The 14828-nt window shown below is 49.6% G+C and overlaps 1 protein-coding gene across 1 annotated transcript; it reads right to left on the bottom strand.

Annotated features, from left to right (window-relative positions):
* Positions 1-6675: 6675 nt before the first annotated feature.
* On the bottom strand, positions 6676-14661 carry LOC148130301 (transmembrane protease serine 2-like). The gene is made up of 5 exons (XM_087969171.1): positions 14625-14661; positions 9888-9991; positions 7937-8207; positions 7299-7427; positions 6676-6782 (listed from the first exon to the last, which is right to left on the bottom strand). Exons 1-5 carry the CDS (start codon positions 14659-14661, stop codon positions 6676-6678), a joined length of 648 nt encoding a protein of 215 aa, XP_087825297.1.
* Between the last annotated feature and the right edge of the window lie 167 nt (positions 14662-14828).

Below are 14828 nucleotides of genomic sequence, written 5' to 3' on the forward strand. Positions count from 1 at the left end.
GCTGTCCCAGCCGGTCTATTGGTTAGTTACTTAGGAATTGTGAGCTGTCCCCTTAAGGGAATGAATCATGGTAAATGTAGTTAAAGGTATCCTGGGAAACGTAGTTCATGTCACGTGGTTACATCTGTAATCCTGATTGGTCACTAAATTGACCCTCGAGGGGTTGAGGGAGGTTTCCTCCATTCTTGCCTGGACTCATGGACCGATAACAGCTTTCTTTCTATCGCTAAGTGATGGGTTAGGAGAATAACCATTTTTTACCTGCAATGCTGATATACAAAGGATTAGTCATTATAGAAGAGCTTCGTCACAAATGTGAGTTATGAAGATACCTGATGTACCCATAAATGTACTTTGTTATGGATGTTTTGTGGAATTATCTATCTGCATAGCCACAAATCCACCTCATGAGACAGGACAGAAAACCACCGCTGGGCCCTCTATGTTAGGATTCAACAGCCCCCTCTCAACTGAGGGGGGGTTTCCAGAAGATTCCGCACCCATTTGCACTCTGATTCAGGTGATCCTGAGGGCACAGATAAACCTCCAAGTGGCTTCAATGACTCTCAGAAAGAATACTAATGACCAGAAGACTGCCAGGAATATGAAAAGCCTTCCATTCTCCATCATTCAGTCAGAACTGAAGAAGCTTCTCGGATAAGAAGAAAAAACCTCTTCAAGCAAAAACAGGGTCCAGCTGTCTTTTGGGAAAGCACCTTTGGGACTCCCATGAACAGGCAAGGTTGCATTTTGGGTATTTCACAACCATTTTTGCATCTATAGTTTATTTGTGGTATCCCATTGTCACATGGCCACGATTTTTGGCATTCTTTTTCCAGAAACCAGAGTTTACTTCCAGTTCCCAGCAAAAGACAATTGTTGGATATAATGGATTCTCTTAGCAGCAACTTGAACAGCTTCATGGTTTGAAGAACCTGCATGGTTGGGAACAACTAGTTGAGCAGCGATGAAAATGGTGACGAAGGAGCTATGTTTGCCCTTCAGAGGGCGCACTTCCAAAAGCCATTCCCTTGCTGAGCTGCTGAAAACCCACCACTAGGTGGCAGAGGAGTGCAATGCACAGCTGCTGGATTTATCTTCATCATAACCTCTGTATGTGTGTCATCATAAGCCTTGGTGTCTGTGTGTCTGTGTGTTTTTGCGTGTGTTCTTGTAGCAAGACACATTGCTGCTCCCTTCAAATCAAGGAGCTGCTAGCAGCTCCTTCTCAATGTCTTTGTAATACAAGAGTTGGAAGGGACCTTGGAGGTCTTCTAGTCCAACCCCCTGCTCAAGCAGGAGACTTTATCCCCGTGATGGCGAACCTATAGCGTGAGTGCCGGAAGCGGCACGCAGAGTCATCTCTCTGGGCATGCCAGCCGTCACCCGTTGCTCTTCCATGTTCCGGTGCGTGCATGTGCACTGGCCAGTGGTCCAGAAGAGCAGTCCCTCTTCATGCGCGCGCATGCACACCAGAAACCAGAAGACCAGATGGCCAGTGTGCATGCATGTGCTGGAAACCAGAAGCTCAGCTTCTTGGCACACGCACCAGGGAGCTGCTATTCTGGTTTCCGGCACTCTCCCATGCGCACAGGCTCCCGTTTTGGCACTCGGTGCCGAAAAGGTTCACCAATCTGGACAAGGGGCTGTCCCAGTCTCTTCTTAAAAGCTCCCAGTGATGGAACCTAGTTGCTTCACGGTCATGGAGGAAGAGGAGGAGAAGTTCTGGATCTTGGTGGTAAGATTTCCAGAAAGGTGGACAAGAGAGGGGAGAAGGGGATACAGGTGGAGGAACACCTGCCCCTCTTTTCCTCTGCAGCTTCTAATTTGAAGGGGTGTGTCAGAGTATATTCATGAACAGGAATAGAGCATGGTAACCAGGTCAGCCAATGAATAGGCATAGCAACTAAGTCAGCCCATGAGGACTGTTTGGAAACTGAAACTAGAAGTAGCCTAGGAATGGCTCTATATTAAGCTCTGCAACTCTGCAGCTATGTTGAGCTCTGAGTCTGTCTGTTGAAAATGAAACGGCTTCTCTCCTCTGCTTGCCTGCTGAACTAAAGTGAAACCGTTGTCTGTTTCTGAGCTCCCGAGTTGCTGGTGAAGCTCTTGCAATATGTTTCTGTCTAAGTTTGCTCCATGTTGGAGGAATCTACCACTGGTTTGTAAAATCTACTTATTATGATTATAAAGATGTTAAAATGAAGCATCAGCCACCTGTGTTTATTTTTCTGGCGCTGAATTAACGCTGCAAAACTCTGACTAGGGGGGCCTTCACCTTCACCCCACCAGGTGTGTCTCAAATGCAAATCCCGGGCAGGTTGGAGAAGATCCACCCCTCAGCGGCCACGCTGGACGCCTCCCTGGGCTCATCCCAGCCTTTGGGCTGATGCTCCCCATTTTATTCCACAGCCCACGCTGGAGGGGGAGGGGGGCTTGGCCTGCCTCTCATTGCCCCTCCCCAAGTTTGGGGATCTGGTTGGCCTTTTTCTTGACTGGCTGATGGTCGCTGAGGAACCAGAGGCTGCCTGGCCGTGGATCTCCCGAGTTGGCGGAGGTTCTTCCTTGTAACCTGTGGAACTGCCAGCCGCCCCTCTCCCTCGGCAGAAAGAGGGAGGGGTTGCTGGACTGGGACCCCCGCCCTGCTCCGCCTGCTGCCACCTACTTGCAGTTGTCCTCCTGGGCACGCATGGTCCAGATTGTGATGAGGGCCAGAAGGCAGAGGAGCAGCCCGCTCATCCTCCGGCTCTCTCCAGCTTGACATCATAGAATGGGGGCTGTGTGACGTCAGGAAGAGCTGCCTGCGGCCCCCAACATTCTCCCGGTGGAATGTGGGAGCGAGGGAGAGCAGCCGGCCGAGGGGAGGCCTTCATGGCTGGGCAGGGCAGCCCCTGAGCAGGACGGAGAGGCAGCCAAGCGCACGAAGGGGGGAGCTTCGGGCGGGGCTCACCACACGCCGAGGCAAGGTTGAAGAAAACGGCCTGGGAAGTGGATGTGAGTTTTTGCTTGGTGCTCTCTGAGCTGCCTGGCTTTCATGACCCAACTAGGCAGCCTACTCGGTGCTAGAAGGCAGGGAGGTTTGCAAAAAGGAGGAGGAGGAGAGGAGGAAGAAGGGTGGAGGAAAAGGAGTAAAGGAGGAGGAGGAAGAAAGGAAGAGAAGAAGGAGGGCTGTGGTGCTCTCTGAGTTGGATGGTTTTCTTGCAGACATTTCATGACCCAACTAGGCAACCTACTCGGTGCTAGAAGGCAGAGAGGTTTGGAAAAAGGAGGAGGGGGCGGAGGAAGAGGAGGAGAAAAGGAGGAGGAGGAGGACTTCGGTGCTCTCTGAGTCGGATGGTTTTCTTGCAGACGTTTCATTACCGTACTGGGTGACATCATAAGGGCTAGAAGGGAGAGGGGTTTGCAGAGAGGAAGAGGAGGAAGCCATTCTCCCCATCCTCTAGCACAGGGGTGCCCAACCCCTGGACCACACCTCAGTATCGGGCCGTGGCCTATTTGCAACTGGGCTGTGGGAACAGCCAGCCAGCACCTGCATGGGCGCATGGCAGCTCAACTTGTGCCAGAGGCAGGCTGCCACTGCGTGCTCATGTATGTGCAGCTCAACCTGTGGAAGTTGAGCTGTGCGCACCTGCACATGTACGCCGGCCTGATTCTCATGCAAGTTTAGCTGCCCGCGCGCACACACAAGCCTCTCGCGGCCCATTCCTCTTCCTGCCTTCCGCCACCACCAAGCAGCAAACGTTGGGCAACGCAGCCATCAGCTTGGAGGGTGTCCAGCCGCCGCGTGTTCTTCGATGGCCCGGTTTCCTTTGACTGCTGCCTCTTTGCCACCTAACCCAGGGAACGCCTCCTCGCACGGGATGCGGCCAAAATAAGTGAGAGGCCGTTTTGTGCTGTTTGCCCTCCAGTGAGATGCCTCGAGTTGTGCGCTCCAGGACTGGCTTGTTGGTCCCCTCTGCTGCCCGAGGGGGGCGCAGGAGCATCTTCTCCAGCACCGCAGCTCAAAAGGGGCCGATTTTCTTCCTGTCTCGCTTAAGGTCCGGCTTTTGCAACCGTCCGTAGATACGGGGCAACACGATGGAGTGGACTAGCCCAGGGGTCCCCAACCACCGGTCCACGGACCGGTACTGGTCCGCGGAACAAGTCCTACCGGGCCGCTGGCTTGCTGGCGCCGCCATCTTTTTTGATGAAAAAGTGCTTCCGGTGAGCTTTTCCGGTAGAAAGCTCACCGGAAGCACTTTTCATCAAAAAGATGGCGGCGCATCTCTACCCGGAAAAGCTCACCGGAGCATGGCGCCGCCATCTTTTTGATGAAAAAGTGCTTCCGGTGAGGTCACCGAAGCACTTTTCATCAAAAAGATGGCGGCGCCCAGCTGATGCCGGTACCGGGCCGCGGCGTAGAAAAGGTTGGGGATCACTGGACTAGCCTACATTTAGCGGCCAGGCTGACCTCCTCACTTCTCCAGTTGTGCAGCTCCGTGGCTGCATCTCCAGCTGAACCCGCCTGGGTCCCTCTCCGCACCTCCATGCTCCTCTCCTGGGTGTCAGCCCCCCCCTCCCTCCCCAGCCAACACTGAAGACTCTTGAGAAGGAAACCCCACCCCACACACACACCCAATGACAGGATGTAGGCAGGCAGCCTCTGCCCTGGGCTCTCCAAGGTGCCTGGGCTGCTGAGCCCTAGCAGGGCAAATTCGTTGACTGTGAACTTCTCATCCCATCCTATCCTGTCCCTTCTCTTCCCTGGCTTCCCTTCCCTTTCCTTTTTCCTTTTCCTTTCCTCTTCTTTTCCTCTTCCTCTCTCCCTCCCTCCCCTTTTCTTCCCCTCCCTTCCCTTCCTTTTATTTCCTCTTTCTTTCCTTCCCTTCCTACCTTCCCTTCCCTGTCTTCCCTTTACTTTACTTTTACTTTCCTCTTCTTCCCTCCCTCCCCTTTTCTTCTCCTGACCTCCCTTCCCTCCCTTTTATTTCCTCTTCCCTTCCCTTCCCTTCCCTTACCTCTCCTCTTTCCTTTCATTTCCTTTCCTTCTCCCTTCCTTCTTTCTTCTTTCCTCTTTCCTCTCCTTATCTTCCCTTTCCTTCATTTCATTCCCTTCTCTGTCCTTTTCTTTTCCTCTTCCTCCCTCCCTCCCTCCCCCTTTCCTTTCCTTCTCTTCCCTTCCCCTTCCCCTCTCCTTTCCTTTTCTATCATCTCATTATATTCTATTTTTAATAACCTGGTGCTTTGATCTACTTCAGGTGACACACCCTCTCATTCTCAGCTGGCCCAATTAAATCTGGGTGCATCAGATTGGAACAGATGCGCCTTGTCTAAGGCCCTGAAGAAGTTCATTGCTGAGAGACGTTAATTGCTTTAGCCAACCGGCCCAGACAACAAACTCTTTCCCTGCAAGAGAAAAAGAATTAAAACCACAGAGATGACTTCACCTCCCCCACCCCAACTGTTTCCTGTGCAATGGTACATCGCTACTCCACTGCTTTGAAACCCATCAAATTCCACACGCGATGCATTCTGAAGTGAACATTTTGTCTCAGTACTCATAGTTTACTTGGTACTCAACACACAATCTAGAACCTGTCAGTAGATTATTTCTTATGGGAAAAATTCCTAGTACTCACTGTTCCTTCCACAACCAATTAACAATGAACATCAAAGGTACCGCTGTACTTGTCTTGGGAATATATTTTTGCAAACGAACCATACTTCATGTTCAAACAACAGAGAATCATATTTAATTACATATGAGATTCCCAAATGTTTAAGTACCATGTTTTCTGTCCGCTAATGTAACTGACATCTCGGCGGAATGAAGTTTTGGGCTGTCTAACTCAGTCTTCAAGTTTAACAGCAAGAAAAAGGATTCTTGGCACACCTCCCAACCTTTCTAATCGTCTCAACCACCTTATAGTCCCCAAATTATCAGTGAAATGAAGGAAGCCAAAGCAGAGACTTTCTTTGCCTGGTGTACTGACATTTGGTCACATGTCCATGTGTTGTAGTGATGCCCTGAGCTAAAAGGGGGCGGGTGCTCGTTGAAAGATCTCTTCCTGACCATCCTGAATTGAACATCTGCCATGGGCTATCCCACAGCTGTGTTTTCCCATCATCATTGCATCTTTGGGAACACACAGCACCAGCCCTGAAGGTTGGGACCAAACAATTGCCTTGGGTGAAGGCCTGGAATCGGCTCCTATGTCTATTGGCAGTAGTCGGCCTGCAATCCACAAAGAAGCAACTAGGAGACTATTTGGATGAGTGAGCTGGGCCCTCCAACCTTGGCCACTTGTGGACTTCAACTCTGGGAATTGAAGTCCACAAGTCTTAAAATGGCCCAGGTTGGAGACCCCTGCTTCAGAGTGTCTCTTCGGCCATTTATGGGTCCTCCAATAAAGCAGCTCTGACATATCTATGGCGTTGTCCCGTCATCTTCTACATCGGGGGTGGGGGGGGACCTTGGCCCTATGACGACTTGTGGACTTCAATGCCCAGAATTCCTGAGCCAGCCTGGAAGAAGAATAATTCTGGGAGTAGAAGGGCCAAGGTTCCTCCAACCCTGTTCTATATAAAAATTCTACAGACCGCATCAGCAAATGGTGGACTTTGGGGTCTGATTGAGCTTCTTCTGATAGAGACGATCCAATTTGGTTTCCCTCCTGAAGTGATCTGGAAAGTCTATCACAAGGTTTTATCTGCAGGGATAGTGAGCGGGGCTGGAGCTGCAGGTCTGATTTGGTGGGAACTACAAGCAGGTTCTAAGGTGAGCACTACCCCTACGGAGACGCCTAGAAGTCCAAGAGGTGAGGGTGAAGTGGCAGGGTGGATGAGTACAGAGGGCAGAAGGATGCTCCATCTCTGGGGGAAGGCGCGTCTGCACATGGGCAGCGTTATCATTTGGCCTTCCGAAAAGCTTTGGAGGGTGTCAGGTTCTGCTAGGGGAACACCTAGGACGGTTTGCGATCGCCATTTCTGGCTTCGGAGGGGGTGATGAAGGGACTTCCATGGGCAGAAGCACTCTATCTGTCTCGTCAGTGGTGCCAGGGGCTGCCGGAGGGGGTTCTTTGGGCAAAGGGACGGTGTCCACCTCTGGCAGTTCAGTCTCAGGAAAGGAGATCGGGTCTTCCTTCAAAGATTAGAAGGTGAGCTGGAGTGGTTCAAAGTGGTGCTTAGTGGATGCTGCGCTCGCGCACTCACAGACCCGGTTGTTCAACCGGTTGCAGCCCAGCCCTGCTCAGAGGCCCAATGAACTGTCACCCATCGCGGTTGGAAGAAGCAGCTCCTTCCTCGGCAAGTGTCGATGCCTCCGTCCTCATATCGGGCACACAGGGTGCGAGGACTCGTGGCCCCATTGCACCACCAGCTGCTGTTGCATTTGCTGGTCTCCAGGATCTTCACTCTGGCCTCCTGCAAGATCGCAGAGGTCTCCCTGCCTGGAGCAAAAATGACAGATTAGCCGGATATTATTTCCACATACCCCCACCCACCCCTCGAGATTTCGGCTCTCCGGGCATGTTAAGAATATATCTGCTGAACAAAACTCCGCATTGGCAACAGGAAGAGCATCCGGCCAGTAAGCAACTCTGCTAGCTCCAGAGTCCACCCCGCAAGGGATTATGGGGTCGTTAAAAGGATATAATTGACTAATCATAGTCCTTTAGTGGTGCAGTGGCCTAGAGGTGGAGCTCTTGCCTCACAATCAGGAGGCTGTGAGTTCGATCCTAGGTAGAGGCAGATATTTATCTCTCTGGACACATTGAGAATATATGTGCTGAATATAACTACACACTGGTGACAGGGAAGGGCATCCAGCCAATAAGCAACTCTGCTAGCTCCAGAGTCCACCCCGCAAGGGATTATGGGGTTGTTAAATGATGATGATGATTATCAGGAAATTCCTCCTTAGTTCTAGATTGGTCCACTTACCACCCTCCTCACTTACCCCTCTGGGTGGTGGTGCGCCAGCCACTGACGTAGCAGTCGGAGAACAAGGTTTCGGAGTCCATTGTGCTGTGGGGCAAGCAAGCTGGCTGGACATAGTCGTCAAAAATCACCGGGCTGCTGAGTTCTACCAGGGCAATGTTGCTGGCCTCACTTTTTGTGGGTTGTACCCTTGGTAAGGGATGATGCGGTCGATGGAGCATAATTGTACAGTGTCCAGCAAGTTGGAAATGTCTGTGGCACCAACGACAATCCCCTGGGACGGCAATGATCTGTGAGCGGCAGGCCAATGGATGTTTCAACGTGAGCTCTCTATGTTAGCCTCAAACATCCACTGGCTCTAAACCCTTGAGGTGCGCCTCCCACACTCCTGAACTCTGACACAGGTAAATTATTAGCATTTCACATGCAAACGAGATGTCGACCAAAATTAATGGCTTTGAGGGCACATATTAAACTCGGAAAGGAAGGATAAACCTCATTTTGACAATACTGCAGCAGACCTGGGGAGTTAGCTAAGCATTCATAGAATTATAGGGCTGGAAGGGAACTTGGAAGGTCATCTAACCCAACCCTTGCCCAAGGCAGGAGTCCTTCTACCAACTCAGGCAAATGGTTGTCCCCTCTTTCCTTGAAGTTCTCCAGTGATGGAGCATCCTCAACTGTGGGGGGCAAGCTGTTCCCCTTGATTCATTGCTCTGTCAGGAAATAGTTGGTTCCAGGTTGCGTCTCTCCTTGATTAGTTTCCATCCGTTGCTTCTTGTTCTGCCCTTCGGGAATTGAAAGATGCTACCCTGTCCCCCTAATCCTTCTCTTCGTACGGCTAAGCATACCCTTAGCTGCTCTTCGTAGGATTTAACCTCCAGGCTCTTGTCTTCTTTTGTTCCTCTTCTCTGCCATCTTCCTAGGGCGTCCCCACCATCACAATAAACTCACAATCAGGAGGCTGTGGATTCGATCTTAGGTAGAGGCTAATATTTGGAATAAACTCTCCTGCTCGAGCAGGGGGTTGGACTAGGTGACCTCCAAGGTCCCTTCCAACTCTTGTTATTCTAGGTCTACTTTTTCCCCCTTTGCTAAACCGGGTGTGGGCGTGGCCGGCATGGGAGGCCTCTGGCTCGCAGGCCGCGAGTTTTACACCCCTGTTCTAGGGTCTCGCCATCTCTTGTGTGTCGTGTTTTGTGTTATCATAGATGAACGATGGAATTTTCACATTGGGGATTCCAAATTTCTGAATCTGGGAAAATAGAAACCAAATCAAGGAGAGAAGTGACCTAGAATTAAGGAGAAACTTCCTAAGAGCGACAGCAATTAACCAGTGGAACGGCTTCCCTCTACATGTGGTAGGTGCTCCATCACTGGGAGTTTTTAAGAAGAGACTGGCATGAATTCAAATTTAATAACTAAAAACATGTATATTCGTAATATGTTTTACAGAATATGCCCTTTTAAATATACAAATGCTCCCTCTTCATTTTGCTTGACCATGATAACAGATATTAGATAATCAGAATGGGAAGGGACCTTGTACGCCATCTAGTCCAACCCACCGCCCAAGCGGGAGACCCTACACCATTTCTGACAGGGGGCAGTCCAATCTCTTCTCGAAGGTCTCAAGTGATGGCGCTCCCACCACTTCCGAAGGCAACTTCTGTTTCATGGGTTGGATGTTCCAGGGTCTCCTGCTTGAACAGGGGGTTGGACTAGATGACCTCCAAGGTCCCTTCCAGCTCTTTTCTGGCTGAATTGAAATGGATATTTCTAAAATGTTTCCCAGGGACAAAATCCAAGCCAACCTCAACCAGCCCTGGTCTTGTAGGGACCTTTGGGGCAGCCAGGTGTGAGGCTTCCTGCCTCTTCCCTGATTTGAAGCAGTGGGTGGCTGTGAGCACCCAGTGGGGGCCAAGGATGGATCCTGCACACAGGTGCTGAGGTCCCTTGGCAGACGGCACCTGGAAGCTCACCAGCCACAGCCACGTTCCAGGCAAGGCGTTGATGCCACCCATAATTTGCATGCTCTTGCCCGGGTCGGGGGCCAAAGGTCGCTCGCCACGGGCTGAGAGGAGACAAGAAGTACAGGGGTGGCTTGGGTGGGAATATCCTTGACTTACGATGGCAATCGAGACCCCCAACAGTTCTGTTGCTAAGCGAGGTGATTGTCAAGTGAGTTTTGCCCCATTTTGTCAGAGTATATTCATGAACATCGATTTTACAGAAGACAATGTTGAAAAAGCACTACGCAATCTAAAACCATCTCTATCTATTGGACCAGACGGAATATGTGCCTACTTCTTAAAAAAGCTACCCACTGCCATAGCCGAACCTCTAAGCATAATCTTTGAAAAATCTTGCAGGACCAGCTCCTTGCCAAACCTATAGTCACAAGCCACGGTCATCCCCATCTTCAAAAAGGGAGACCCCAGCCTAGTTAAAAATTACAGACCAATCTCCTTATGCTGCGTTACCTGTAAACTCATGGAATCAATTATTAACCAATCCATTATCCTCCACTTAGAGACAAACAACCTACTCTCCAATAAACAATTTGGTTTCAGGAAAAAACTATCCTGTAATCTGCAACTCTTACACTGCAAAAACATATGGACGACACAACTCGATCAGGGCAAAGCAATAGACGCAATCTACATAGACTTCTGTAAAGCCTTTGATTCAGTGGTACACGACAAACTACTCCTAAAAATAAAATCTTATGGTATCTCTGGACAACTGCATAACTGGACAGAAGCATTCCTGTCAAACAGACAACAAATGGTCAAAATTGGGAGCATCCTATCAAATTCAGTACCCGTCAATAGTGGTGTCCCCCAAGGCAGTGTTCTAGGACCAACTCTCTTCATACTCTACATAAATGACCTCTGTGATCATATTAAGAGCAACTGCGTTCTCTTCGCTGATGATGTAAAGCTATTCAACACCACAGACAATACTGCTACCCTTCAAAAAGACCTCGACTATGTATCAGAATGGTCAAACAAATGACAACTTCAAATCTCAACAAATAAATGCTCTGTCCTACATATTGGCAAAAAAAATCAGAAAATAAAATACAGGCTGAATAGTCAAGACCTTGTTGGTGATCCAAACTCTGTCAAGGATCTTGGAGTACTCATCACTAATGATCTAAGTGCTAGAGCCCACTGTAACTACATAGCCAAAAAGGCATTAAGAGTTGTTAACCTAATCCTACATAGCTTTTTCTCTGGTAATATCACACTACTAACTAGAGGATACAAAACATTTGCTAGACCAATACTTGAACACAGCTCATCAGTCTGGAACCCACATTACGTATCTGATATTAATACAGTTGAGAAAGTCCAGAAATATTTCACAAGAAGAGTTCTCCACTCCTCTACTTGTTGTAGAATACCTTATGCCACCAGACTTGAAATTCTAGACCTAGAAAATCTTGAATTACGCCGTCTTTGGTCTGATCTAAGTATGGTATATAAAATCATACATTGTAATGTCCTACCTGTCAATGAATACTTCAGCTTCAACCATAACAATACAAAAGCGCACAAGAGATACAAACTCAAAGTTAATCGCACCAAACTTGATTGCAGGAAATATGACTTCAGCAACAGAGTGGTCAATGTCTGGAATACTCTACCTGACTCTGGTTTCTTCCCCAAACCCCAAAAACTTTAACCTCAGACTGTCTACTATTGACCTCACCCCTTTCCTGAGAGGTCTGTAGGGGGCGTGCATAAGCGCACCAACGTGCCTACCGTCCCTGTCCTATTGTTTCTTTTTATTTTTCTTACATGTATCCATGTATTCATAACTATGTTTTTACTTATACCTATTATCTTGTAAGCAATTGACAAACCAAATAAATAAACTCATCATGGCCAACTCACTGTGGGACAAATTAACAATTCTATTTAATTTCAAATAAATAAAAATTATTTTAGTTTTTGCCGTTTGCATTTCATTCTGTCCCTCCTTGTGCATCCTTTCTTTAAGGATTCCATCTATTTCTTCTATATTAATGTAACTCTTGTCCTGCCACGAGTTGGCCGTGGTGAGTTGGCTGTCATGAATTGCCATAGGCCAGTCCTGCATGGAGCTGCTGAGGTATCCCCAGCCCTACCTGCTAATCAGAACATCCAGGCAACCCTTTTCCTCCCCCACCATGCCAGGCTGACTCTTTGGACTGTCGCTGTGTGTTGCCACCAGCTGCAACAAGGCCCCAGCCAGCCAAAGCCGCTCCCCTGGCCCAGCCATCCTGTGCAATGGCTCCAGGCACCTGTTCCACATTGTTCAAGTCACTCCCAGCATCCAGAGGCTGACATCAGTGGGTTCTCCTGCAGGGTTGCTAGGAGACGGGGCTGGCCTGGGGCAGTCAATGGGGAGGCCCAGGAGGTCCTAACTTTCTCCCAAGTGGGGGCTGGTGAGGGCACAACCCAAGAGGCCACCCTCTCTTATGCACAGCTGGCATGGTCGGGACACCAGTGTAGAATCACAGGCTTAGCTGTCAACTCTGGAAGAGTCCCAGGGAAGAAGTCTGCTGGCAGTCTTTTGGACGACACAAGTTTCAATTATGTGAAACTATATTCTTATATCTTTGTGAGTTTTCTTAGTTGACACACTCTCGGTTGTTTCTTGGCAGACATCTCATCACCCAACTAGGGAACATCCTCCGTGTTAGAAGGGAGAGAGATTTGCAGAGAGGAGGAGGAGGAAGAGGAGGAGGAGATGGTTGAAGGAGAGGAAGAAGGGGATGAGACTGGAGGAGATGAGGAGGAGAGGAGGAGGAGGAGGAGGAGGAGGAGGAGGAGGAGGAGGAGGAGGAGGAGGAGGAGGAGGAGGAGGAGGAGGAGGAGGAGAAAGAGAAGGAGGAGAAAGAGAAGGAGGAGAAAGAGAAGGAGGAGAAAGAGGAGGAGGAGGTTGACAGAGACGAGGAAGAGGATGAGACTGAAGAAGACAAGGAGGAGGAGAAAGAGGAGGAGGAGGAGGAAGAGGAAGAGAAAGGGGAGGAGGTTGAAAGAGAAGAGGGGGAGGATGAGAAAGAGGAGAAGAAAGAGGAGGAGGAGGAGGAGGAGGAAGAGGAGGAGGAAGAGGAAGAGAAAGGGGAGGAGGTTGAAAGAGAAGAGGAGGAGGATGACAAAGAGGAGAAGAAAGAGGAGGAGAAAGAGGTTGTTGAAGGAGAGGAGGAAGGGGATGGGACTGAAGGAGATGAGGAGGAGGAGAAAGGAGGAGGAGGAGGAGGAGGAGGAGGAGGAGGAGGAAGGGGAGGAGGGGGAAGAGGAGGAGGAAGAGGAGGAAGGGGAGGAGGTTGAAGGAGAGGTGGAGGAGAAGAAAGAGGAGGACGAGGAGGAGAAGGAAGAGGAGCAGGAGGAAGAGGAAGAGGAGCAGGTCTTTGGTGCTCTTTGAGCTTTTCTTGCAGACGTTTCGTCACCCAACAAGGTAACATCATCAGTGCCAGTTTGCAAACGTCTTCTGGCCTCCATGTCATGTGTCCCCCTTGGCGAAGCAGAGTGCGGCCCCAGCTGGAAAAGAGCCCCACTGCCCTGGGGACAGAGGGCGCCCAGAAACAGGTCCTGGCCCAAAGGAATCCCACCAGCCTGCAAAGCCACCCCCGAAGGGGCCAAAGGAAAGGAAAGGGTGACAAAGCCGCGGCAGGAGGAAGTCTGGAGAGCGTCAGGGAGGGAGATCCGAAGAGCTTCAAGAACACAACGCTGCACACGACACACTGCACACTTGTGGTGGGTTTGCCAGGTAGAAAAGCAGAAACGGGGATACAGGGTTACACTGGTTTTCATTGCATGAGTTCAGCTAATTGACCCCGTCTTTGTCATTTGACATCACTTCTCTGTCCTCCTGCTCCTCACCCCTTCTCTACTTAGCATCGTTTACCGTGAAAGAGAAGATGTCCATTGCATAGAATCATAAAATCCCAGGGCTGGAAGGGACCTTGGAGGTCTTCTAGTCCAGCCCCCTGCCTAGTCAGGAAACCCTACACCACTTCAGACAAATGGTTATCTAATCTCTTCTTAAAAACTTCCAGTGTTGGAGCCTTCACAGCTTCTGGTGGCAAGTGGTTCCACTGATTAATTATTCTCACAGTCAGGAAATTCCTCCTTAGTTCCAAGTTGCTTCCCTCCTTGATTAGTTTCCACCCATTGCTTCCTGTCCTTTCTGGTGCTTTGGGGAATAGGTGAACCCCCTCTTCTTTGGGACAGACCCTCAAATACTGGAAGGCCACTACCATGTCCCCCTAGTCCTTCTCTTTGTTAGACTAGACATATTTCGTAAAATAAACTCACCCATTTTTCTCTTTATCCTCCTCCAACATGCCTGACGCCCCCTTTCTGAGTGGGTTTTGGGGGGGGTCACTGAAGGAAGCACCCCATCTGCCTGCAGGGTTTCCTTCTTTGAACCCCCACACCCCCATTAAGGATTAAATGTTACACAGGTAATCCTTGTTTAGGAACGACCTCATTTAGCAACCCACCCACCTTACGGGTCTGCAAACCGAAGCAAAGCTGAAGTTCAATTGTACACACGGTTATCGTTTCGCTTAACGTCCCAGTAACTGCTTTCTATTGTGGTTGCTAAATGAGGATTACCTGGGTTCAGAGGCTCAAAGAAGGGGTTGCTTTACAAACCCCTTAGGATTCTGAGTTTTGTCTTCTAAGGTGTGACTGTTCCTGCCACCTTACATGGGGGACGTTTCTCTGGGGAATTAAGATTGTCCATCGCTTGATGATGAGCTCCAGCAAGGATCCATTTGATCCCAAAGACCAACCCTCTCCAGAAATGCAAATAGCATTTCGCAACAACTCTTAGCCTTATATGCAGCCTCCCAGTACTTTCCAGCCCTCTCTAAGTGGTTTACAGAATCAGCCGATTGTGCCCACCACAAT

This window comes from Notechis scutatus, chromosome 6, assembly GCF_049901735.1.
Source record: "Notechis scutatus isolate UNSWTSFEM ecotype Mainland chromosome 6, rNotScu1.2, whole genome shotgun sequence".
NCBI classification, from domain to species: domain Eukaryota; kingdom Metazoa; phylum Chordata; class Lepidosauria; order Squamata; family Elapidae; genus Notechis; species Notechis scutatus.